The sequence below is a fragment of the Chlorocebus sabaeus genome, chromosome X, assembly GCF_047675955.1.
Source record: "Chlorocebus sabaeus isolate Y175 chromosome X, mChlSab1.0.hap1, whole genome shotgun sequence".
Lineage (NCBI taxonomy): Eukaryota > Metazoa > Chordata > Mammalia > Primates > Cercopithecidae > Chlorocebus > Chlorocebus sabaeus.
Genome location: NC_132933.1, coordinates 144,802,269 through 144,829,913, shown reverse-complemented (window position 1 = coordinate 144,829,913; position 27,645 = coordinate 144,802,269). Strand labels below are relative to the sequence as shown.

General features: G+C 40.0%; 1 protein-coding gene and 1 long non-coding RNA gene across 2 annotated transcripts in view; one reads left to right on the top strand and one right to left on the bottom strand.

Moving 5' to 3' along the window:
* LOC119619951 (uncharacterized) overlaps positions 1-27,645 on the top strand; it is a 430,825-nt gene that overhangs the window by 215,797 nt on the left and 187,383 nt on the right. The window lies entirely within an intron of this gene.
* LOC103231569 (testis-specific basic protein Y 1-like) lies at positions 12,858-14,182 on the bottom strand. The gene is made up of 2 exons (XM_007990983.3): positions 13,340-14,182; positions 12,858-13,148 (listed from the first exon to the last, which is right to left on the bottom strand). The coding sequence occupies exons 1-2, from the start codon at positions 13,439-13,441 to the stop codon at positions 12,858-12,860; spliced, it is 393 nt and encodes a 130-aa protein (XP_007989174.2). The 5' UTR covers positions 13,442-14,182.

Below are 27,645 nucleotides of genomic sequence, written 5' to 3'. Positions count from 1 at the left end.
TCCAGCACCTGTTGTTTCCTGACTTTTTAATGATCGCCATTCTAACTGGTGTGAGATGGTATCTCATTGTGGTTTTGATTTGCATTTCTGTAATGGCTAGTGATGATGAGCATTTTTTCATGTGTCTGTTGGCTGCATAAATGTCTTCTTTTGAGAAGTGTCTGTTCATATCCTTTGCCCACTTTTTGATGGGGTTGTTTGTTTTTATCTTGTAAATTTGATTGAGTTCTTTATAGGTTCTGGATATTAGCCCTTTGTCAGATGAGTAGATTGCAAAACTTTTCTCCCATTCTGCAGGTTGCCTGTTCACTTTGATGATAGTTTCTTTTGCTGTGCAGAAGCTCTTTAGTTTAATGAGATCCCATTTGTCAATTTTGGCTTCTGTTGCCATTGCTTTTGACGTTTTAGACATGAAGTCCTTGCCCATGCCTATGTCCTGAATAGTATTGCCTAGGTTTTCTTCTAGAGTTTTTATGGTTGTAAGTATAACATTTAAGTCTCTAATCCATCTTGAATTAATTTTTGTATAAGGTGTAAGGAAGGGATCCAGTTTCAGCTTTCTACTTGTGGATAGCCAGTTTTCCCAGCACCATTTATTGAATAGGGAATCTTTTCCCCATTTCTTGTTTTTGTCAGGCTTGTCAAAGATCAGATGGTTGTAGTTGTGTGGTGTTATTTCTGAGGGCTCTGTTGTTCCATTTGTCTATATCTCTGTTTTGGTACCAGTACCATGCTATTTTGGTTACTGTAGCCTTGTAGTATAATTTGAAGTCAGGTAGCGTGATGCCTCCAGCTTTGTCCTTTTGGCTTAGGACTGTCTTGGCAATGTGGGCTCTTTTTTGGTTACATATGAACTTTAAAGCAGTTTTTTCCAATTCTGTGAAGAAAGTCATTGGTACCTTAATGGGGATGGCACTGAATCTATAAATTACCTTGGGCAGTATGGCCATTTTCACAATATTGATTCTTCCTATCCATGAGCATGGAATGTTCTTCCATTTGTTTGTGTCCTCTTTTATTTCATTGAGCAGTGGTTTGTAGTTCTCCTTGAAGAGGTCCTTCACATCCCTTGTAAGTTGGTTTCCTAGGTATTTTATTCTCTTTGAAGCAATTGTGAATGGGAGTTCACTCATGATTTGGCTCTCTGTTTGTCTGTTATTAGTGTATAAGAATGCTAGTGACTTTTGCACATTGATTTTGTATTCTGAGACTTTGCTGAAGTTGCTTATCAGCTTAAGGAGATTTTGAGTTGAGACGATGGGGTTTTCTAAATATACAATCATGTCATCTGCAAACAGGGACAATTTGACTTCCTCTTTTCCTAATTGAATAACCCTTTATTTCTTTATCTTGCCTGATTGCCCTGGCCAGAACTTCCAACACTATGTTGAATAGGAGTGGTGAGAGAGGGCATCCCTGTCTTGTGCCAGTTTTCAAGGGGAGTGCTTCCAGTTTTTGCCCATTCAGTATGATATTGGCTGTGGGTTTGTCATAAATAGCTCTTATTATTTTGAGATATGTTCCATCAGTACTGAATTTATTGAGAGTTTTCAGCATGAAGGGCTGTTGAATTTTGTCAAAGGCGTTTTCTGCATCTATTGAGATAATCATTTTTTTTTTTTTTTGTCTTTCGTTCTGTTTATATGCTGGATCACATTTATTGATTTGTGTATGTTGAACCAGCCTTGCATCCCAGGGATGAAGCCCACTTGATCATGGTGGATAAGCTTTTTGATGTGCTGCTGGATTTGGTTTGCCAGTATTTTATTGAGGATTTTTGCATCGATGTTCATTAGGGATATTGGTCTAAAATTCTCTTTTTTGTTGTGTCTCTGCCAGGCTTTGGTATCAGGATGATGTTGGCCTCATAAAATGAGTTAGGGAGGATTCCCTCTTTTTCTATTGATTATTTTAATTTATTTTGAATTTTTTTTATTTCCATAGGTTATTGGGGAACAGGTGGTGTTTGGTTACATGAGTAAGTTCTTTAGTGGTGATTTGTAAGATTTTGGGGCACCCATCACCGAGCAGTATACACTGCACTCAACTCGTAGTCTTTTATCCCTCACCTCCTTCCGACCCTTTCCCCAAGTCCCCTAAGTTCATTGTGTAATTCTTATGCCTTTGCATCCGTGTAGCTTAGCTCCCACTTATGAGTGAGAAAATACAATGTTTGGTTTTTCATTCCTGAATTACTTCACTTAGAATAATAGTCTCCAGTCTCATCCAGGTTGCTGCAAATTCCATTCATTCATTCCTTTTTATGGCCGAGTAGTATTTCCTCAAATATATATATATATATAACGGTTTCTTTATCCACTCGTTGATTGGTGGGCATTTGGGTTGGTTCCACATTCTTGCCATTGCTAATCGTGCAGCTATAAACATGTCTGTCCAAGTATCTTTTTTGTATAATGACTTCTTTCCCTGGGTAGATGCCCAGTACTGGGATTGCTGTATCAAATAGTAGTTTTACTTTTAATTATTTAAGAAATCTCCACACTGTTTTCCATAGTGGGTGTACTACTGAAATTCCCACCAGCAGTGTAGAAGTGTTCCCTGATCACCGTGTCCACGTAAACATCTACTGTTTGATTTTTTGATTATGGCCATTCTTGCAGGAGTAAGGTGGTATCGCGTTGTGATTTTTATTTGCATTTCCTTGATCATTAATGATGCTGATGTATATATTTATATGTTATTATTATATATATTACTTTCTTGATTAGTGTATTCACTTAAGTTGCACTTTTCTTTTCTACAAATGACTTTAAAAGCCTGTTTGGTTATAATACCGTTTCTACAGGCACTAAAACAAACAAATAGCCCCATCACTATTTGTGTTCAGAATTTGAAAGTTGTCATTTTTGGGTTAATTTTAAACATGTTCATATCTCTTTTTCTAAATTAGACTTTGTAATGCTTTCTTATTTTTTAATTTACTTTAATTTATTTTTTTATTTACATAGGTTATTGGGGAGCAGGTGGCGTTTGGTCACATGGTATTTGGTTACACAAGAAAGTTCTTTAGTGGTGATTTGTGTAATTTTGGTGTACTCGTCACCCGAGCAGTATACACTGAACCCAGTCTTTAGTCTTTTATCTCTCATCCCCTTTTCACTCTTTCCCTGAGTCCCCAGAGTCCATTGTGTCATTTTATGCTTTTGCATCCTCATAGCTTAGCTCCCACTTATGAGTGAGAACATAGGATGTTTGGTTTTTCCATTCCTGAGTTACTTCACTTAGAATAATAGTCTGCAGTCTCATCCAGGTCACTGCAAATGCCATTAATTCCTTCCTTTTTATGGCTGAGTAGTTTTCCATTGTGTGTGTATATATACACACACACACATATATACACATATATGTGTGTATACATGTATATGTGTGTGTGTGTATATATATTTACACCACAGTTTCTTTATCCACTCGTTGATTGATGGGCACTAGAGTTGGTTCCATGTTTTTGCAATTGCAAATTGTGCTGCTATTAACATGCGTGTGCAAATATCTTTATCCTATAATGATTTCTTTTCCTCTGGGTAGATTCCCAGTAGTGGGATTGCTCGATCAAATGGTAGTTCTACTTTTAGTTCTTCAAGGAATCTCCACACTGTAATGCTCTTTTAAAATATGTGCTTTTTATTTCTTGCTTGATTTTTTTTTTTTTTGTATTTGGAAATTGATTTAGAAAGTATATATAATCCATAGAGACCTCAGCCCATTTTTAATGATTCATGTTACAAACCCTCCAATAGCTTCCTGTGGGTTCGGCATGGTAGGAAGTACAGGTGAAAGAAGACAAATAAGACAGAACTGGTATTCTGGAACTTGAGAAAATGAGGAACCCTGGCAATCACAATGCAGTGTGAGAAGTGTTATGAGAAATGTATTTGCGGGACCCCTCGGGGCACATGTCTGTCTCCTAGTGCAGCCCAGGAGGTATTGTCATGAAAGGCATCCCTCTTAAATCATCTCCCAGAGGATGGCATCTGATGAGGTAGGACGCATATTCCAGGCAAAGGAGGCAAATGCGCTGGGTTATTAAAGTATTGCAAATAACTCCTGCACACTTCTGGGACAAGTATAAATTGGTACAAATTCCCGAGGAGAAATATTTGGTAACATCTTCCAATATTAAAATGTATTAATGATCAGATATGGGACCCAGCTCTCCCAGCTGTTCCATTTTTGAGAACGCTTCCTGCAGAGACACTTGCACCCGGGTGATGTGGCAGATGCACTGTTTTGTTCATGGCAGCCCTAGCCCTCGCACAGAGTTGCAAACACCCTAGATCTTCCTCAGGAGAGGAAGGATTCAATAAAATACTGTGTGGTCAAATGGTGGGAATGCCACGACAGTCAAATGATAAGAAAGACTTTCTGAGATATGATGTTAGGTGAAAAAAGTGGGTTGTAAATGGATGTGTATGATATACTATATATTATGTGAATAAGGGAAAATACATATATGCCTTTACTTGTTTCTTGTAAATGTATAAAGTCATATCAACGTGTATGTAGGAAGCTGACAAAAACATTTGTCTCAGTGTGTGGTGCTGTTATATGGGACTAGATACAGGACTCATTGGGGTGAAAGATGAGAGTGAGAGAGTGGTCCAAGAAACAGCTACAGACCTTCTCCAAGCTTCCACAGTCATCAGATCATGGCCCATCCCATTTCATCCGAACTCCCAGACATTTCTGTCTGCCCCAGGGTAGAATATCATGTATATATATAGATACACACACACACACACACACACACACAATTATATATACATAGATTGATAGATAGATAGATAGATAGATATTCATGTTCTTGGTTTATGGCCCAAATATGATCCATGCATAACAATTAAAGGTAAAATTTTTCTCTTAAATATGTACTTTGTCAAACTTCTGCAATAATTATGAAAGCCTTAAGTTATGAATGGAGTAAAGGAAGTTTGTTATTATTATCAAACTCTCCTAGGCACAATTTTATTTTTATTATGATTTTTCTTTTAATGCCTAGAGATCTTTGTGTGTCTTTTTATATTTTTAAATATACAAGGCCATTGAAGGTTTTCTTTTGATATTAATTTTTAAATTTTTGTATTATAGTTAGAAACTTTCCGATTTTTTAAAATTTGATAAGATACTTTATGTCAAGTGGGTAACCAAGTTTTAGAAAAATTTCTGGAATGCTTGTAAAGATTGTGTGTTCTCTATTTGGTGTAGTTTTCTATAAATGTCCATTTCAAGGAGCTTATTAAACGATTAAATCTTTCATATTTATATTAGTTTGGTCTCTATGCCAGTCATAGACCATTCTCACAGCTGGTGAGAATATGCTGAATTTTTCCAGTATAATGGTGGATTTGTTCATTTCTATTTTTGTTCTATTAATTTTTCTTTTATGTATATCATAGATATTAATGCCATTTAATTAGATGCATGTAGATTTAAACTGTTATAGCTATCTGAGAACTTAACAGATTTTCTCATATGGGTGACTGTTTTAACCATAAGGATGACTTTTGCATTAATATTTAATTTATCTGATGTTGATACAGTTAAACCTCTTTTTCTTGGGTTAATATATATTTGGTCTTTTGTTTCCCATCTTTTTCTTTTCAAACCTTTTATGTCTTTATCTTTTTATTATAAAGTTTAATCTTTTTGTATTCATTGTGCTTATGGATTCATTTCTATCATCTTATATTGTATTTTCTATTAGTATACTTGCTGTTCATATCACTTTTATTCTGTCTATCTCGTTTGTGTTTGTTTTATTTTAGCTTGATTATTACCATTTTATTTTCTCCTTTATTTGGTCAGAAGTCACATCCTCTAATTTTATCATTTTATTGGATATTATAGAAATGTTAAAATATATATTTTTGAAGTGTGTACACAAAGAAAGTGAATGAGTAACCTGACTCTTCTTCAGAACAATATAAAGACCACACAAAGTGGGCACATAGCTGTGGAGGGACAAAGGTGATGCTGTGGCACACAGACTGAGCACACAGAGCTGGGTCTCTTCAACAGTGCTGTATGTCTGTGTGAAGGATGCCAAGGCACACTCTAAGATAATGTGTGGGGGGGTGTGGGGGGGGAGCATGTGCGTGAATGCGTGCATGTACACCTGATGCATACTCAGGAGTATGTGTTTATCTATGTGCACCATTGTTTTCAATTCAAAAAGTATATAGCTTTCATTTTCACAGGAAGTTATGATGCAAAGAACATGCCTTATACAGCAAGTACCTTTGGTACCTTTGGATAAACTTTTTTTTTTTTTTTTTTTTAGACAGAGTATCGCTCTGTCGCCAGGCTGGAGTGCAGTGGCGCGATCTCGGCTCACTGCAATCTCTGCCTCCCAGGTTCAAGCGATTCTCCTGCCTCAGGTTCCCGAGTAGCTGGGACTACAGGCACACACCACCACGTCCAGCTAATTTTTGTGTTAGTAGAGACAGGGTTTCGCCATGTTGGCCAGCCTGGTCTTGAACTCCTCAGCTCAGGTGACCCACCTGCCTAAGCCTCCCAAAGTGCTGGGATTACAGGCGTGAGCCACCGTGCCCAACCTGGATAGACATTTTAAGGTAGCATCTCATTTTTGCCATGAATTTAGGAGCTGTTTACATCCTAAAAAGCTAGATTCAACTCTGGAACTTCACCAGTCTAGGAGAGTATAGTATAAAGAAATCAATCACCATAGAAGGTGGATTAAACAGACATATTCTGAGCAGACAAGTGGAACATGAAACCACTTAAAGTAGCAGAATTGGGCCTGTGTGTTTAAAAGCACAAAAGGAACTGTGAAATATCTAAAATCCTTTAGCTAAGAGAAATTTCACATGGAGAGACTGAGAAACTTCTGCAATAATTATGAAAGCCTTAAGTTATGAATGCAAAAAACAGTGTTGCAGAGATTTCCGTAGTAATCTCCAAAAATGAATCTGTTGCCCACTAAAACTCAGGACAGTAAGGAAGCAGAAAGTTATGGCAAGACTGGGCTAATTCTAATTCCATTGGCCATGCCTGACTAAGCATTTCATTAATTCTTTAGTGAGAAGAGATTTGAATTACAGTTGGCATCAAGAAGTAGTTACATCTCTATTTGCCAAGATCAACCGTTTAGCAAAATGTAATAATTGATTCAGTAATATAGTCAGTCATTCCTAAATAATGTTTTCTGTTTGCTTTTTACATTTCTGAAGCAAAAGGACAAAACAATTATTTTTAAAAATGAAAGGTCAGTATCAAAAAGGCAAAGTCAAAATTCTGCAAGTTTTGGTGCTGAGCATGGATTGGCCAGATATACTTTATTGCTTTTGGAAATGGTTCTTGAGTGATTAATGTAGGAAATATTCTGGAAGGGCTTTCTCTGCCTTCGTGTGAAGATTTCCAGTTCCCAGGAGCCACAGAGCCTGATTCATTTGTCTATACACAATTATTATTATTATTATTATGCTGAGTTGTTTGAGCTCTCTATATATATGCACACACACACATATATATTCTGCTTATTATTCTCTCATTAAATGTATAGTTTGTAAATATTTTCTTCCATTCATTAGGTTGTCTCTTCGTTGATTTTTTTTTTTTTTTTTTACCATGCAGAAGCTGCTGAGCTTCATGTTATTCCATTTGTCTACTTTGCTTTTACTGCCTATGGTTTGGACGTCTTACTCAAAAAGTCTTTGCCCAGACCAGTGTCCTCAAGCATTTCCCCACAGTTTTCTTCTAGTAGCTTCATAGATTGTGGTGATAAACTATGAGCATGTAGTTTTGACTCCATTTGCCAGTGTTGTGGACTGAAGTTGTGAGGACAGAATGCTTTGTGTTTTCATAAGTTTTCTGTGCAAAGTTGATTTGATGACAGTGGCCTCCTAAGAAGGAACTTTCATCAAAACACTGAGGTCTCTGACCAAGCAGACAATGAAAACACTCCTTAATGTGGGTCTTCAGTACCATATAAAAGGTGCAAATTAGCAACCTTTCTGTCCGAGTATTGAGCTACAAGATTCAGCTCTGGAATATTTTATGGTTTTATGCGTTTTTATATTTAATGGAGGAGACACATTTTTGCTTGTAAAGGAATAAACTCGTGTCTAATTATATATTAGGAAAATGAGGTCATTTCCTTCTTTGTGGTAATATATTCACATATGGGGGAAATGCCATAATATATGGGACAATAAGATGGATAATACTATACTAACAAATATAATAAAATGAATAATATGAAAAAAATCAAGAGCTGGAATTAACTTTAAATACAGGGCAGATATATTTTTATCAGCTTTCTGGGCTAGCACTTTTCCTTACTCCTCTCCCTGAAGGGTCCTCAATTCTGTTTCTATTCTGTGTCTTTTTTCCCCTCTTCTGTGGACATGTGTCCAGGGCCCCTTGCCGCCAAAGTCCTTCAACTAGTTATTCTCCAGCAGAACATTTTTCTGCCAGTGAAAATATTTTCTTTCAGGAATTGGCTAAAAGCTGTTTTCATAAAAACTTCCCTATGTGAATTGAGCCTATAATTATCTTGCTCTTTCTTAGGATTTCTGCAGAGCTTATGCACACCTAAAGCGTGCCAATTCACACTTGGTTCTGGGCTCTATAGTAAAGTCACAGAAACATGACACCTGTCATGAATGCAAGCTAGGAAGTGGTCCCTAAAGCAGGGGATGTGTCTCGAATGCCTCTTCAGTCCTCGTACAGTGTGTAATACAGTGCTGCTTCCACAGCGTTGAGCAGCAGTCCTTAAGAGGGTGGAGTTTAGAATTTGATCTTTGCAGCCCTGAGTTTTAATCCTGACTCTATAACCTATAAGCAGTATAAGAAAGGTACCCAAACTGTCTGTGTCATTTGTCCAGTGGGGACACTACCCATTTTACAGGGTATGATGGTTAATTTCAGGTGTCAACGTGACTGACTGCCTTAAGGAATACGTCAGGAACTGGTAAAGCATTGTTTCTGGGTGACTGACTGCCTTAAGGAATACTCCAGGAACTGGTAAAGCATTGTTTCTGGGTGAGCCTGCACATGTATTCCTGGGAAGAATGGTGTGAGCTGGTGGACAGAGTGGGGAAGATGCCCTCAATAGAGACAGGCCCCATCCAGTTCTCTGAGGGCCCAGACAGGAGAAACAGGGCAGAGGAAGGCACTTTCCTCCCTTTCTCTCCTGGAGCTGAGACTCTTCTTTTCCTGCCCTTGGACATCAGAACTTCAGGCTCTTTTTATACTGAGAATTATACCATCCACTTCCCTGGTTCTGAGGTTTCTGGGTGTGGACTGAGTCATACTCCTGGCATCCCAGGGGCTCCAGCTTGCAGACAGCCTGCCCCGAGACTTTTCACCCCTAATTCCCCTAATAAATCCCCTCTCATCTATCTTTGCTGATCACCTGTTGGTGTCTCTCTAGAGCCCCGATTAATCCACAGGGGTAATGTGAGGGAGAAATGAGGACGTGCATGGGGAGCATTTCACACCCTGCCTGACACATGCCCAGGTCCAATGGGCTGCAGCTGCAGTTATTCTAGAACTTGGCATCAGTGTTCAAAACAGCGGAAGGCCTTCCCTCTGGTACCCAGCCATCGCGTTGAGCTTCTCCTGTCATTTTTCAATTCCAGAGTGTTTTTGAGAGCAATTCTATGTCCCGTGTATCACTGACGTGGGGCCAAAAACAATCCGTACGTGTGGGGATCTGAAGCTGGGAATGACCAATGGGTCAGAAAGTTCTTAGGAGTCAGGAGCAGAGGAAGCTGCATGGTCAAGGGGAATCGACGTGAGCCTTCCTGCCATGTGTCCTATTTCCTGTGGTCTAATGAGACAGAGACATATGTATGTAGACATCATCTCATGCTGAGCTCTTTAATATGTGCAAGGTGTTTTCAAATTTTCCCACCAACTGTCTTTGACAGCTGAGAATCTGCAGATCACCTGTTGTTCATGACTGTTGTCAAGGGGATCCTCCCTTTAGGGACACAGGAAGATTTGCCTAAAAACATCAGAAAGCTTTGATATTTATTTAATTTTATTATAAAAGCCAACTAAAGCTTTGCTGTTATATTACTTTGGGTCTTTACTCATCCCACTGTTTATTTTCAGCCTCAGCTTGTGGGTAGTTGGAGAAGGAGGGAAAATATTTAATACTCTTATTAACTAATTTAACTGTGTATTTAACATGTAGAATCAAGAAAGACTTAAAGGAAGATGCAGTATTTGTGAATTCTCCAACAAATTAAAAGATTATTTAAATTATTGATTTCTGATTAAACCATTTATTTTCTATAATGAATTAAAACAGTTTGTGAAAATAAATTCACTGATATTTTTGCATTTATAATTTCAAAATCATAATAACTTTCCAAAGCTGAAAATGCCTGAAACAGAAGTCTGCCAATCATCATAATAAAACATGTAGCCCCAATGAAAGAGCTAGTCAGGATGTGTTCCCAACAAATAGCAGTTGAAGCTCCTATTGCCATGAAATGATGAAAGAAACACGGTTTAAGTGCCATGGATAATTTTTTCAATGCCAAAAGAATCATCACAGACTGTTTTGGCTTGCAGAGCTTGAGTGGAAATATGGCATTAAAATAAGGTGCACAACATTAATTCTTGAATGTAATTTTGAAACACATTGCAAACTTGTTCCCTAATATACACCAAACCCAAAAGGGATCACTGACAAGATTCAGTTTACTTCAGTTTTTATGCTGTCATTATGGAAAAAACTATAGCAGAAAGTTCACCAATTTCCCTTTGGAAAGAGATATACAACCACAGCCAATAGGCTTTCCTAAAAGACAGCAGGAGCTTTTCATGCGGACTTGTTCCCATCCATAACATACAAATATTTATTGGTCAGGGTCTATACAGCCTTGCAAATAAACAGGCTTTGAGTTATACCAAGCATCCTTATATGGTATTTCCATATAAGAAATACAAAAGAAATACACCACAAAATGATGGCGTTCAGGACATGGGGCAACGCCCTGTTTCTGTGGTATAGCGGCCTAGGTTTCATAGGATTCCATAGGAGGCAGCTACAAGTTCAACATGCAAAGCTCTGAAATCCCTTCCTAAGCTAATGAAGTGAAGCCCTGACCACACCAAGGAAAGGATGAAACAGAACTCATTTAACTGCCTATAAAGTTAGTGCTTTACATCTCAAACCCTTATTATATAGAAATTCATATTTTCATAATCATATGAAAGTTTAACATGCTATTCATTATAAGATTAAAGGACATGAGTTATTCTGTCTGTGTAATTATTAACTGGAAATTAAATTGTGGTAATTTTGTACTTTATTCTTCTTAAAATGATAATTTCCTTTCTCCTTTTGCCTGAGAACCATTCTTGAACAATACTAATGCCTTACCTTCTAAAACAAATGATTATATATAATATATAAATATAAATGTTTTATATATGTATTTATACATAGAATATATATTTATATATAAATATCTCTATATGTATTCTACATAAAGACATAAAAATACATATAAATATATAAACATGTATAGTAGGTTCTAGTATATATAGAAAAGACCTATGTATTTCAAATGTGTATATATAATCTATATCTATATATTTATATTTATATATTACATATAAATATAGAATCCATATTTCTATATTTGTATTTATATATTTTATATAAATATAATCTATTTAAGTTTGTATATAGTAAATGTAGTTGTATATATTTTATTTACATATATTTATATATTTGTACACAGCAAATTCTACTATATATAGAAAAGACTTGTGTATTTCTAACGTATGGAAATATGAAATGTACTTTTTGTCTCCTCAGTTGCAAAGATAAAAAGGCTTTTTTCAAGTGGATAGATTTTGTTCTACTTTGAATTTTTCTTAATCATATTAGATTGTAGGGAGGGGATGCTGAGAGGAAAGACAATGGAAACGATTCTTGCATCGGTTTCTATAAACGAAAAGGTATTTTAACAATGAAACCTAAGTAGGCCATCCTGGCTAACACGGTGAAACCCCGTCTCTACTAAAAAATACAAAAAACTAGCCGGGCGAGGTGGCGGGCGCCTGTAGTCCCAGCTACTCCGGAGGCTGAGGCAGGAGAATGGCGTAAACCCGGGAGGCGGAGCTTGCAGTGAGCTGAGATCTGGCCACTGCACTCCCGCCTGGGCGACAGAGCGAGACTCCGCCTCAAAAAAAAAAAAAAAAAGAAACCTAAGTAGGTAGAATCCAGTTCTTGGTACTTGGTGTATGTGCTAGCAAGATTGCATGAAGAAACAAACGTTACAAGAAGCAGAGTCATCCCGTGAAGGGGAAACTTTTCTCCAATGCTCAGCCATGACGCAATCCTTATCCTCCTGTCTGGCTAACTGTGACATGTCCCTTTGACCTCGACCCCGTGGGACCCCACTTCCCTCCCTCCCCCACATACCACCTATTCCTTCCTTCTGTCCTTTCTCCCTCCACACACACCTCCTCTTCCTCCCTCCCTCCCCACACCCCACCTCTTCCTCCCTCCCTCCCCACACCCCACCTCTTCCTCCCTCCCTTCCTCCCTCCCTCCCCTCACACCACCACTTCCTCCCTCCCTCCCCACACCCCACCTCTTCCTCCCTCCCTCCCTCCCCTCACACCACCTCTTCCTCCCTCCCTCCCTCCCCACACACCACCTCTTCCTCCCTCCCTCCCCTCACACCACCTCTTCCTCCCTCCCTCCCCACCCCCCACCTCTTCCCGCCTCCCCCCCCACCATCAGAGAACACAGAGTCACTGAGATCATTCTGCAACACATTCATTTTATTGTCTTCACCAGGGGCCACCGTGCTGGTGAGATCTCTGAGGTCTGGCGACTGGAACTGAACTTAGTCGCTGCTCAGCGAGATGGGGGAGTCGGTGGCCGCCCCCTCACTCAGCGGCTCCTCCAGCTGGGTCTCCTGGCTCAGGGGGTCGTCCTGGGTCCCCTCGCTCACTGGCTCCTCGGGGGGCAGCTCATGCTGAGGGAGCTCCTGGCTGGGCTGGTCACTGGGGCCGGGGGCCACTGGCCCGCTCCCCGCCTCAGGGGCCGTCGCCGCCGCCGCCATCTTGCTCGCGGCCCGTTTCTTCCCGCGTCTCCCTCCACGAGCTGCTTTTCCCTTTTTGGCAGCTCTGGTAGCCTGGAAGGACAACAGGGAGATGCGAGAAGGGCTCTGGTTGAGGGAAGAGGATGGAGGAGGCTGGGAACAGGGACGTTTCCTCAGAGGCGGGCGGGCCGGGTTGGGGGGCTGTGCCAGGGGAGGCCGGGAGAGGATTCTGGGGAGGAAGGAGGCGAGGGGAAGCCGAGGAGGAGCTTGGGTGGGTCCCTCACCTTCTTCTTCGGGCTACTGCAGCTCTGCTGAGAAGAGGACTTCCTCTTTCGGCTCTCCGTGGTCTTGGCCGGGGATCCCGAGGCTCTCGGCTTCGGACTCATCTTCCACAGCTCAACGTCTCCCAACGGTCACCCGCGGGCTGCCTGGGGTCCCCGTATATACCCCTCCCGCGGTCTCGGGACAATGAGGCGACCACGTCCCTGAGCTGTGATTGGTCAACACCCCACTACCCAGCCAATGGGAGCCCTGGGCGGGAAGGGAGGCCTTTGACGTCACAAAGCACCAGCACGACCTGACTGAGGGAGGTGGCGGGGAGTGACATCTGAGGAGGAAGGCAGGGTGCGCTGGTTGGAGAAAGGGAGATTGGGGTTAGCACGCCTAAGGATAGTTCCCAAACTGACATGGCACCCCTCCTAAACGCCCCATGTTCAATTTTGGCAGATCACGTGGCACGGGAGGGTATTTCTGCCATATGGTTCCCTGGACCCCCCCCACTCAGTGGTACATTCTATTTCTCCACACCTGCCATCATTACCCAGTTTCTGTGTCACCTACCTAAAATTCCTCCATGCTAACTGGGACGGGTTTGGGGCTATACGAAGATGTCAATCATCCCTCTCTCCTATCAATTCCTCTGCTACACCTTGAGGACCATTCACTTCTTGGATGCCATGAAACAACTTTTCCATCCCACTTCCTTCTCCCAGCGTCCACATAGTGCCTCACAATTTTTCATTCTCGTGGTTTAAAGCACTAGCTTCCAGAGGTCAAGATCAGCAAACACACTGACTCAGCTGGGTATCTGTATCAGGCTGGGTTCCTCAGAGAAGGAGAAACTAAACCAACAGGATATTTGTGTGTGTGTGTGAGAGAGAGTGTGTGCGTGTGTAATATTGTATATCATAAACATCTATTTACTATAATATAGTATTCATTTATGAATAATATTATATATGTGATACGGTTTACTCTACGTAAGTGGCTCAAACCTTCACACAATGTGGAGTCTAGGAAGCTGAAATTTGTAGAGCAAGTGAGCAGGCTGGAAACTAAAAGCTTCTGCACAGCCAACAATCAACAGAATGAAAAGGCAGGCTATGGTTTGGGAGAAGCTATTTGCGAACCATATATCTAATAATGCGTTAATATCCAAAATATATAAAGAACTCACACAGCTCGATAGCAAACAAATAAATAGTCTAGTTAACAAATAGGCAAAGGACTTGAATAGGCATTTCTAGAAAGAAAACACACAACTGGCCAACAGGTATATGAAAATATGCTCAACATCATTAATAATCAGAGAATGCAAATGAAAACCACAGTGGGTAGAGCGGGGTGGCTCACGCCTGTAATCCCAGCACTTTGGGAGGTCGACATGGGTGGATCATGAGGTCAGGAGATCGAGACCATCCTGGTTAACACGGTGAAACCCCGTCTCTATTAAAAATACAAAAAACTAGCCGGGTATGGTGGCAGGCACCTGTAGTCCCAGCTACTCTGGAGGCTGAAGCAGGAAAATGGCGTGAACCCGGGGGGCGGAGCTTGCAGTGAGCCGAGATTGCGCCACTGAACTCCAGCCTGGGCGACAGAGGGAGACTCCATCTCAAAAAAAAAAGAAAAAAAAGAAAGAAAAAAGAAAACCACAGTGAACTATCACCTCACACCTGTTAGGACGGGTATTATCAAAAAGTCAAGAGATAAAAAGTAGTGATGGCGTACAAAAAACTAGCCGGGCGTGGTGGCAGGCACCTGTAGTCCCAGCTACTGGGGAGGCTGAGGCAGGAGAATGGCTGAACCGGGAAGCGGAGCTTGCAGTGAGCTGAGATCGCGCCACTGCACTCCAGCCTTGGCGACAGAGCAAGACTCCGTCTCAAAAAAAAAAAAAAAAAAAAAAAAAAAAAAAAAAAAAAAATTAATGAGGGCAAAGATATGGAGAAAATGAAACCCTTTTAGGGTGTGCAGAAAAGGGGACGTTTACACGCTGTTGACAGACAAGTAATCGGTACAGCCGTTATGAAAAACAGTATAATCATTCCTTGGAAAATCAAAATAGATCTACCATATGACCCAGCAGTTCATCTGTGGAGTATGTGCCCCTCCCCCAAAATGAAATCCACATCTCATACAGATATCTCCAGTACTAATTGTAACTCATTAATCACACAGGAAATTAGAGTTTCTATTTAAAAAGAATGGTTTTTTTTTTCTTCACCATTCTGGTATCAAATATTTATTCTAGACATCTCTTCTTATTTTTTGCTTTGTAATTACCTAGGTACTAGTACCATTGACAGAACTAACTCATTACTCCAAGAAGAAATGAGAAATGTTGAGGAGAATGCAATGTTATACTTCTTTTCTTCAATCAGTTATTCTAGTTTTATGAAGGATTCTGTATTTAACTCTTACCCAGGTAACTCTAGTTACCATATCCATAGTACCTAATCAACAATCCTAAAACAGTAAGCACACAGAATTGACTAGAATGGTTATTAAACCTTCTATGTTCAAGCAGTTTTCCTAGTAATTGCTAGTTGTTTATTCAGCTGTTTGCCTAGGTACCACTAAATGTTTAGCTTTATGTCACAGAGACATAAGAAGTAGTATTGAGAAGAATTTGTTTATTCCAGGTACTGGTTTCGTGTAGTTATTTCTAGTTAATTACTCACTTGGATAAAGTAGATATTTACTGTATGAGGTAATATTTCTAACATGAGGTTGGAATTTTGCATTGAGGAAAACGGTTATTGAACTCCCTGGCATAGGCCGGTTATCTTCAGCTTCTGGGATCAGTTACTTGGTCTGGCTAATTCTAGCTATCTTTAGGTTGCTAATTACATGTTTACCACCAGATGTCTGTGGTAATTTATTATTCCAACAAAAAATAGTCGAATGGTGAGGAAGGATTTTCCTTTTTCCTGGCATCACGTAGATATTCAAGCTATCTCCAGTTATTCTATGTACCTTTTTTTCCTGGGTAACACTCAGCAGCTATCCTTTTAAGTTCTTATCTCAACTAAAACCAATAATTGAGACTTGCAAAGAACATGATTTTCAGGATCAGGTTCACTTGGTATTGTAATGATTGTTAGCTGTTTCTATGTAACCAGTTTCATGGGAAAGCCCAGTTAAGTAGAACTTGTATATTAACTCAACACCAACAAAATTATATCTGACCAGACTAGATTCCCTATGTTCTACATTCCACTGAACTATTCTTGTTGTCCCTATTTTACTACTTACTTAGGTACATGACTTACCTGTAGTACTAATTCATTATTCCAGCAATAATTCAGCAGTAAGTAGTGAGAAGAAAGTGATTTTATTTTTAAAATTTATTTTTATCGAGGTAAAATATACATATATAATGTACCCTCTTTACCACTTGTAAGTGTGCAGTTCAGTGGTAATAAATACATTTATATTCTTTTATTTCCCCTTCATCTCCCCTTCCCCTTCTGGCCTCTGGTAACCATCACTGTAGCCGCTATCTTCATGAGAACCACTTTTTTAGCTCCCATATATGAGTGAAAACATGCAATATTTGTTTTTCAGTGTCTGGCTTATTTCATTAAACATAATATCCAGTCATTCTTTTTATGCCTGGATAATATTCCATTGTGTACATATGCCACATTTGCCTAATCCATTCATCCATTGATGGGCACTTAGGCTAAATCCGTGTTTTGACTATTGTGACTTGTGCTGCAATACACATGAGTATGCAGATACATCTCTTTGATGTACAGATAAATTTATCTCTCTCTCTCTCTCTCCCCCCTCCCTCTTTCTCCAGCAGTGGAATACTTGGATCATATACTAGTTCTATTTTTAGGATTTTGAGGAACTCCATACTGTTCTCCGTAGTGGCTGTAGTAACTTACATTCCCACGAACAGTGTACACAGGTTCCCCTTTCTCCACCTCCTTGCTAGCATCTGTTCATGCCTGTCTTTTGTTAAAAGCCATTTTAACTGGGGTGAGATGATATTGCATTGTGGTTTTGATTTGTATTTCTCTGATGATTTATAATGAGTATATTTTCATATGCTTGCTGGCCATTTTTGTGTCTTCTTTTGAGAAATATCTATTGAGATTATTTGTCCATTTTTAAATCGGATTGTTTGTTATTGAATTTGTCGAGCTCCTTATGTATTCTGATTATGAATCCCTTATCAGATGGATAGTTTGCAAATATTTTCTGCCATTCTGTGGGTTGTCTCTTCACTTGGTTGATAATTTCCTTTGCTATGCAGAAGCATTTTAACTTGATGTGATCCCAATAGTTTATTTTTGCTTTGGTTCTTTGCTTTTGAGGTCTTACTCAAGAAATCTTTGCCCAGACCAATGTCCTAGAGCATTTCCCCAATGTTTTTTGGTGGTTTCAGTTACAAGTCATAGATTCAAGTCTTTTTAATTCAATTTAATTAATTAATTAATTAATTTAGACAGAGTCTCATCTCACTCTGTTGTTCAGGCCCAGGACGGAGTGCAGTGTCACCATCTCGGTTCACTATAATGTCCACCTCCTCGGTTCAAGCAATTCTTGTGCCCCAGGCTCCTGAGTAACTGGGATTACACGTGTGCACCACCACACCTGGCTAAGTTTTGTAGTTTTCATAGAGACGGGGTTTCACCATGCTGGCCAGGCTGGTCTCGAACCCCTGACTTCAAGTGACCCACTCACCTTGGCCTCCCAAAGTGCTAGGATTACAGGCGTGAGCCACCGCTGCCAGCCAGATTCAAGTCTTTAACCCATTTTTGATTTGCTTTTTGTGTGTGGTGAGAGATAGGAATCTAGTTTCATTCCTCTGCCTGTACTTATCCAGCTTTCCTAGTACTATTGTTGAAATGTCGATCTTTTCAGCATCATATGTTCTTGTCGTCTTTGTTGAAGTTGAGTTGGTTATAAGAATGTGACTTTATATCTGGGTTCTCTACTCTGCTCCATTTGTCTCTGTGTCTGTTTTAAGCCAGTACCATGCTGCTTGGTTTACCATAGCTTTGTAGTAAATTTTGAAGTCAGGTAGTTTGATGCTTCCAGCTTTTCCCTTTTTGCTCAGGATTGCTTTGGCTATTTAAGGTCTTTTATAGTTTCCTATGAATATTATAAGATTTTCCTATTTCTGTGAAGAACGTCATTGGTATTTTGATGGGACTTGCATTTAATCTGTTAATCACTTTGGTGAGTATTGTGATTTATACAATATTAATCCTGTCAGTCTATGAACCTGGACTATCTTTCTATGTTTTTGTGTCCTGAGAAGACAGTGCTTTTTAAATTTCTGTATTTAACTAGTTTTTCTAGCTATTATTACCTATTCCTAGTAAACAGATTACCTGGTGACTAGCAGATATGGGTCGACCTTGTTTTATTGTGATGCACTTTATTGTGTTTATAGATATTGTGTGTTTTGTGTAAATTGAAGGTTTCTGGCAACTGTCAAGCATGTCAGTGTCATTTTTCCAACAGCATGTGCCACTTCATTTCCCTGTGTCACATTTTGGTAATTCTCACAATATTTCCAACTTTTCCATCATTATTATATCTGTTATGGTGATTTCTGATCAGTGATCTTTGATGTTATTATTGTAATTGCTTTAGGACTACAGAAACTGGGCCCATATAAGATCACACCAGGAAGCATCGCACTACCTGACTTCAAAATATACTACAAAGGTATATTTCAAAATATACTACAGAGCTACTAGAGGAGAAAGATGGCAGAATAGAATGCTTCACTGATTGTCTCCCTGACCGCCCACCAAGGACACCAATTTAACAACTATCTACACAGAAAAAACATCTTCATGAGAACCAAAAATCAAGTGAACACCCATAGTACCTGGTTTTAACTTCATATAGCTTGATATGGTTTGGCTGTGTCCCCACCGAAATCTCGACTTGTATCTCCTAGAATTCCCACATGTTGTGGGAGGGACCTAGGGGGAGGTAGTTGAATCATGGGGGCCTGTCTTTCCTGTGCTAATCTCGTGATAGTGAGTAAGTCTCACGAGATCTGATGGATTTATCAGGGGTTTCTGCTTTTGCTTATTCTAAGTATTAAGGTGGATATTGCCTGAGTCTGAGTCCCTCCTGAACAATAGACAAATGTCTTCAACTGTTTCGCAGGTGTAGGTGGTGTGTTCTTTGCCGGGTGTTGGTGCCACCTTGACCCTGGATCAGTAAATCCACATGGAGAGGCTTTTGAGTTGTACAGCTGTCGGGAGCATAAGGAGAACTTGGTATGGTCCAGTCCAAACTGGCTCCAGTGGCTTTCTGTCCTGTGGAAGAGTTTTAAGATATACCTAGTCTTCAGGCATAATGTTAGGGTGAGTGTTTCCTGAAAGAGGGGCCAGGTGTTGGGCTATGAAGACTTTGATAATGGTTGATGGCCTTGATGATTTGTCCCAGGGACATAACATATTGCATGAGATCATGACTCTTTGGGTCCAACAAAAGGTCTGTTTGGAAGAAAGATCTTCCTCAGAGAATCTCAAAATGGCTAGACGGGTTTCAGATTTTGGGGTGATACAGGCTCTTAAGAGTACAGTGGAGAGCAAAGTTGACCATAACTGTTGGGTTTCATGTATTAACTTTGTGAAGTGCTTTTTCTGGTTTGGTTGGCTCTCTCCACCTTCCCAGAAGATTGTGGATGCCAAGACGCATGCAGATAATATTTGATCTGGAGAGCTTCACTGATTCTCTGCGTTATTTGAGAAATGAAAGTGGGGCCATTGTCTGACTGTAGGGCATGAGGGAGTCTAAAACAAGGAAGAGTGTGGTCTAAAACAAGGAAGAGTGTGGTCTAAAAGGGCTGAGGTGACTTCTGAGACCCGTTCAGTTTTAGTGGAAGGGCCTTTATCCATCCAGTGAAGGTGTCTACAAAGACTAACAAATACCTCAGTCCCTTGCATGGTGCATGTGTGTAAAATCTATTTGCCAGTCTTCTCCTGGTAGGGTTCCTCATCTTAGAATGGGTTGAAGGATTTGGGGAGGTTTGTGTGCTCCCTCGGGGTTTATTTGGCAGCCGGTGGGACATGCCTGTGAGATGGCCCATAGAGCTTGGGCTATCCCCGTGCTGGTGAACACTGACTTTGTTAGATCTTGGAGGGCCTTAGCCCCTAGATGAGTTGATTGGTGCACACTATTTAGAAACTTCCATTGTGAGGCTCCTGGGAGCAAGAGTTTGTCATTAGGACTTTTTAGCCAGCCCTCTGAGGTATGGGAGAAACCTCTTTCTGGAGCTTTTTGGGCTTCCCCCTGTGTATAGTGTAGAGACAGGGGAGTTAGGCTAGGAACGAAGACAACCTGAAGGGGTGACCTGACAGCCACTTTTACTTATTTGTCAGCCCAGGTGTTCCCGATAGAGATTTCATCATTGCTTCTCTGATGGGCTTTGCAGTGAATGATAGTTACCTGTGGGGGAAGCATAACTGCCTCCGACAGGGCCATGATTTCAAGAACACGTTTAATTGAAGTATTTCAGGCCATTGAAAGTCCTCTTTCCTGCCAAATGGCTGCATGGGCATGCACTACATGAAAGACATAGGCTGAGTCTGTGTAAATATTAAGCCTCATGCCTGCCCCTAATTGTAAGGCACAGGTAAGAGCAATGAGCTCAGCCTTTTGGACTGAGGTGCTACTTCCTAGCAGAGGTCCAGATTCTGTGATTTCAGTTAGGCTAATAATAGCATACTCTGACAGTTGGGTTCCACCTATCATAAAGCTACTGCCTTCTGTGTACCATGTGGCCTCTGAATCTATAAGGGGAGTATCCTAGAGGTCTGGTCTAACATTACAGGTTAGATCTATGGTTTCCAAGCAAGAATGTTTAAGTGGTCCCTCCACATTTGGGTTTGGTAACAGGATGCCAGGATTAAGGGTTGGCAGAGCCTAATACCTAATTCTGGTGCCTATAGAAGGAGTGTTAGAAATTTACTTATATGGCTCTGTGAGATCCAGTGAAAGGCCTTTGAGTTTAGGACATTCATTACTTGATGTGGGGTGTACACAGTTATTCTTTGGCCCAGAGTTAGCTCGGAGGCCTCCACAACCAGGGGAGCCACACACACTAGCACTCAGAGGCGTGGCAGCCATCCCCATGCCACTGGATCAAGGGTTTTTGACAAGTAACTAATTGGCCACTAGGAGGGTCCCAGTTGCTGAGTGAGGACTCCAAGTGCTGTATCCCTTCTCTCAACTACAAACAAGTAAAGATGCTTTGTAAGATCTGGCAAGGCCAGGGCGGGGGTTTCTTTGAAGGTTTTTAGAACATTGTCCATTTCAAGGCTCCAATTTAAGAGTTCCTCCCCTGATCCTTGCAGTGCCTCATAAAGAGGTTTTGCTCTAAGTCCAAATTGGGTTATCCAAATAACCTACCATTGAAACCTACCATTTGAAGAAAGGACTACAACTGATGTTTAGTGGATGGAATGAATGTCCATGTTTAGGATAAGATTTTTGCAGTGGTCTGAGAGACCCTTGGGCCCTGGGATTAATGTTAGTTCTAAGAATCAAACCTTCTGAGAGAAGATTTGAGCTTTGGAAGGAGAGACTTTATAACCACAAGGGGCCAATGTCTGAAGAGTTGTAATAGTATTTAGGTCTGAGGCATTTTTGGTTGGATTGCAAATAAGCAGGTTATCAACATATTGAAGGACTGCTTGAAGCTAGGAGTTTGAGACCAGCCTGGACAACATAGTGAGACCCCTTCTCTACAAAAAAAAATATTATAAGCTGTGGGTGGATGCACACACCTTTGGTCCCAGCTTCTTGGCCAGCTAAGATGGGAATGTCGCTTTGGCCCAGGAAGTAGAAGCTGCAGTGAGCTATGACCATGCCACTGCACTCCAGCCTGGATGGCAGAGTGAGACCTTGTGTCAAAACAAACAAAAACCTGCAGGCCCTGTGCTAGCCACTTTATGGATATATAAATGTATATGCATAGGGTAGATACTCTTCACAACAAAGGGAGTAGGTAGGAATTTTTTTATATTTCAAATAAAGAATAATCTCATTTCACATAAAGATACTTGAATTTCAGGAGCTTAAAGAACTTGCTGAAAGTTAAAAATTAAGTATGTGACAATGTTGGAATCTGAACTCATCTTTCACCACTACTACTATACAGCTTCCCAGGTTTGTAATAGTAATTAAATCAAGGAGGGAAATAAGTAAAATTGTCCAATGAAAGGGAAGCAGCACAGGTATAAATAAACTTACCTGTCATAAAGACCTCCTTCTTATCATGCAATGTCCTGCTTAATATATAGATATAAATAAGATCCATGTCCATTATTAGCTCAACAAGTAAAATAATTCATTTTATTTTCCTTTGAGGGTTTTTTCAGAAGGAAAAAAAGTGGGCTAGCACAGAATATGTTCTAATCATGAGTACAGAATAGGAGAGTCTTTGTTTTTATTTTTGTTTTTGTTTTTTTGAGAGAGCGTCTTGCTCTGTTGCCTAGGCTGGAGTGCAGTGGTGTGAGCTCGGCTCACTGCAAGCTCCGCCTCTCAGGTTCACACTATTCTCCTGCCTCAGCTTCCCGAGTAGCTGGGACTACAGGTGCCCACCACCACACCCGGCTAATTTTTTTGTATTTTTAGTAGAGACGGGGTTTCACCGTGTTAGCCAGGATGGTCTCGATCTCCTGACCTCGTGATCCGCCCAAAGTGCTGGGATTACAGGCGTGAGCCACCATGCCCAGCCAGAATAGGAGATTCTTTGTAAATGAGTATATGTGTTTAAGAAATATGTTCATACATTATGTTGAAGCAGATGCCACATATCCACACAAACCACATTACCATCAGGGTTTTTTTCAAATTTCAGAAATAATTTTCATGCACACATGTAAAAATATAAAAGCATTCATGAACACATTACTCATTTCAGTAATACGTATTTTAATACATAAATGATTTAGTTTATCAATAAATTAATTTATGAGTGTGATAAAGAACAGAGGACACAAGAATTTATGCAGCATTGAAAGTCTTTGGCCACTGGGTGTCATGATTTTCCCCTGTAATGATTAACCCTTCAGCAATAAAGATGCTGAATTTTTGGAGCAGAACACTTCAGTGTTACATGGATTAGCATTGTAAATAGAAAGTTTTATTAAAATATGCCACAGTTTCTTCTCAGATTATTATGTCATATATAAACCATAATATTAGTGTAGTTTTTTTTTACCTGAAACTGACCAAGAAATATTAAACGTTGGGATATTTAAATAAGAAAGAAATACACAATTCTGTTGGTCATCTTCAAGTTTTATTATATCCAGGTTAAATCTGAAGAATTTGTACAGTGTATTGATGTGTGTGCCTGGGTACATTTTTGGAAGAACTCTTGGTTATACAGAATTTCCATGGTACAGAAGTTAGTCCTAGATATAATTATTGTGTCTTAGTGTCTAACTGCTTTTACCCATGCCTTGTGTGTGCATATATGATGGCAGATGTATTCTAAAACTGCACCATTAATCAGAACCAGATACCTATGTTTTTTCTCTATGAATATGCTCCACTCTGCCAAGTTCGATGGAAGTGAGTGGTTGTGACAATTCAAAACAGTTGTGCCTGTTCTACAACAGAAATGCTGCTGAACTTGTAGAAAAGACCTGTGCAAACAGAATGAGAAGGCTTAGTTGCTCCAAGGACATCACTGGAAACTTTATTTTATTTTATTTTATTTTATTTTATTTTATTTTATTTATATTTGTTTTGAAGACTAGTTATTGCCTAAGTTGTAAAGGTGAATCTGATAAAGTGGCTGACTAGTTTAGAGGTCAATATTTAAGCCATGTGATTGAATCTGTAGTGGGCAAGAGTTGGAAAAGATGCAAATGGGTTCATGGGACGGTTATATTTTGTTTTTGTTTTTTTTTTTGAAACTGAATATGGAAAATATCCAAGTTATGTTTCAATATATAACACTAAATCTTTAAATGACAATTTTTGCATATATTGTTACGGCCATTTAATAAATTGCTTTTTATTAAACCGGTGCAAAAGTAATTGTGTTTTTTGCTATTACTTTCAGACCTCAATTGCTTTGCACCAACCTCTTACTAGTCATAAGAACATCCTTGCTTTTAACATAAAGGGATTGGTGATGTTACCATGATTCTCACTTAAGAATTACTGAGAAAAATACAGCAGTAGGGGTTAGCAAAATCTATTAGTTAATTGAAAGCCTGTGTTTATTTGAATGAAAGGATTTTTCATTTAAATTATAAAAACAGAGCAAGTGCCCAGTTATATCAAATCCGTGTTCAATTTTATTCACAGACATGGTGACAAAAGAAGGGTAAATGAACAATGTCAGAATCAAAAGATACTCTGCCTGGTAAGAACTTGCAATGGAATTTTTTAAAATAAGATTGAAACAAATAAAAATACGTTGAAAACTCATTAAATATTTTTAAAGTACTTGCTGTTTTAATGAAACTGAACAACAAAGACCCTGCCCTTACTGAGCCTGCAGGCTAGTGGGGGACTCCAGTACTAATCAAACTATCACAAAAATATGCCTTTAAAACACATCACATTCTGTGAGAAAAGGTTCAGAAAAGGTTTCTCTGATGAACTGATGTTTGGCAATCAGGCCAGTGGAAATGGGGCTTGGGGCGAGGATGATGTCGATTGTCCAGGTAGCACTCTTGAGTGGAAGGTGCATGGATGGTTGAGGGACCGAGAGAATGTTACTGCAGTTAGAAATTACAGGATGAGGGTGCGGTTCTGGGCATTGCAGGATGGAGACATAACACATGATGCATCAGGAGAGAAAAGGAAGGAAGGGCTGTCTTGCACAATTTTTTAAAGATACACTGAGAGGATGAGGTGGTGGGCGCCTGTAGTCCCAGCTACTCGGGAGGCTGAGGCAGGAGAATGGCATAAACCCGGGAGGCGGAGCTTGCAGTGAGCTGAGATCCGGCCACTGCAGTCCAGCCTGGGCGACTGAGCGAGACTCCGTCTCAAAAAAAAAAAAAAAAAAAAAAAAAGATACACTGAGAACCTTGGCCACTCCTTAAGAGCTCACACTAGAGAGCATAAGAGCAGGTAGAAGACTGTCACAGTTATCCAGAGTAGAGATGATGGTAGCTTGCATAACAGTGGTGTTGGTGAAGATGGAAAAAATTAGATAAAATGAGAGATGTTGTGTGTGTGTGTATATATATGTATATATACATATATATGTGTTCTAATACTCAAGTTGGTTCTGTTTCTCTGGAGAACACTGACTAATACAGATGATAATTGAGGTATTGGTGTCATGGGTATAATTAAATTGCTTAGGTAGAGTATACAGTGAGAAGACAGGAGGTCAAGGAAGGACCTCTGAGAAATTCCAGCACTTAAAAGCTCATATAGGAAAGGTTTAGTATTGGGTTTACTCAGCACTCCTACTCCTCTTCCTTCATTGCAGAAAATTACTCCTGCTGCACACACATATCTGCTTGGAAATGGACTTACACATGTAGTTTTCTTGTCGTCTTCTGTTTTCTTCCTGGACTCCACCATTCTGGTCACGTTTGATGGGTTCAGCTGTCCAGTATGATCCAAATAGACAATATGATTTTCTTCCTGGAAAGAACAAAATACGCAACCTGATACTGAGAACCTCTCAAGTCATTGAAAGGTCTTCTGAATTATTTGAGTTCGGCAAGGGCATTTCATTGAACCTTGAATTGAAATAATTATCTGTCTAATAGGAACAAACTCAGGCTAAATATAGACTATGTACAAACCTAGAACACATATGGAATCATCAGTTATTGAAAGATAAGGCCAGGCGCAGTGGTTCATGCCTGTAATCCCAGTACTTTGGTAGGCCGAGGTGGGTGGATCACCTGAAGTCAGGAGTTTGAGACCAGCCTGACCAACATAGTGAAACCCCATCTCTACTAAAAATGTAAAATCAGCCAGGTGTGGTTGTGCATGCCTGTAATCCCAGCTACTTCAGAGGTTGAGGCAGGAGAACCACTTGAACCCAGGAGGCAGAGGTTGCAGTGAGCCGAGATCATGCCACTGCACTCCAGCCTGGGCAACAAGAGTGAAATTCCACACCCCGCCCCCACCACAAAAGAAAGATAAGTCATTACTTTAATGACTGTGGCAGAGTTCACATCTCATTTACCCTCACCAGCAGGGTGGATGGGTATGAAGGCCAACACCAATTTATAACCCAAACCCATTCTCACCAGCAGGATGGGTGGGTATGAAGGCCAACACCAATTTATAAATATATTATCTTTACTTATCCAATTTCCTGGTTGTGTATTTCCCCCCCAAAATAATTATAGCCTTACTATGCAATTTGTCACATAAAGTTTGTTTTCAAGAAATGTCTTTAGGTAACATCTTGTATGCATGTGCTAAAAACTGTTGTCCCTGCCTAGTTGCCTTTAAAAAGTTATTATGTATATTTGAGGTTTACAGAATAATGTTATGGGATATGTGTATCTCACTCATGGTCTTGAAAGCAAATATACCAATTATTTTCTTCTTTTGGAATTCTAAGTGTCCAGCCACAATGGAGTCATCCACTGAGGAGTGAAAGAGTTTCACTCCACTGAGTTATTGTAAATGTGTTTGGGGCTTCCAACTGAGAAGTAACCTCATCAGACAGTCTCTACAGACTCCTATTCTATATTTCATTGCTACACAATGAATCAAAAGTAAAGACCCCAAGAATGTCTCTCCTTTCTTAGGTCATAACACCACAGGGGCAATTGCACTATTTCAAAAGGCAGACCATTCTGGTGTCTGTTCTCAGGGTTTGTTTCTGTTGAAGCAGAGCTAAGGCATTTTACAGCCCAGAAATAAATTCTAATGACAAATTAATTCATGTATTTCTTTACAACAGTGTCTCCGTGAATTGAAATAAAAACCCATTGGCACAGTAGGAAGGATGATCTTTATCAGGGAGGGTCACACTAGTGACTATTACTTCTGCTGCATATCCCTTTGAAAACCAGAAGGGCAAAGTTGTTTAGATTACACCTAAATTGATTCCGCAGAGGGTGTGTGTAGAGAAATGAGGATCACCTGTGTGACAGGCAGTTTATCACTATACATATACATTTACAAAATGCATGTTTTAGAACTGTCAGCTTTCCTTTTATATCATCATTGTCAAGTATTTTAAAGAGTGAAATAAAATGTATTGAAATGCACTTGACAATGATCAAGGCACAGCATAAAGCCTGGAGAGCTGTAGTTTGCAGTGAGCCTGGGATTTTGAAGTGCTGTACTAAGCAGCCATACCGATTGACTTGGTTTTAGTCCTGTG

Coding starts and splice junctions, on each gene's coding strand:
- LOC103231569 (XM_007990983.3), bottom strand. CDS start 13,441: ATGAGTCCGAAGCCGAGAGCCTCGGGATCCCCGGCCAAGACCACGGAG. Junction 13,149..13,339: donor GCAGTAGCCCGAAGAAGAAG/GTGAGGGACCCA, acceptor TTGTCCTTCCAG/GCTACCAGAGCTGCCAAAAA.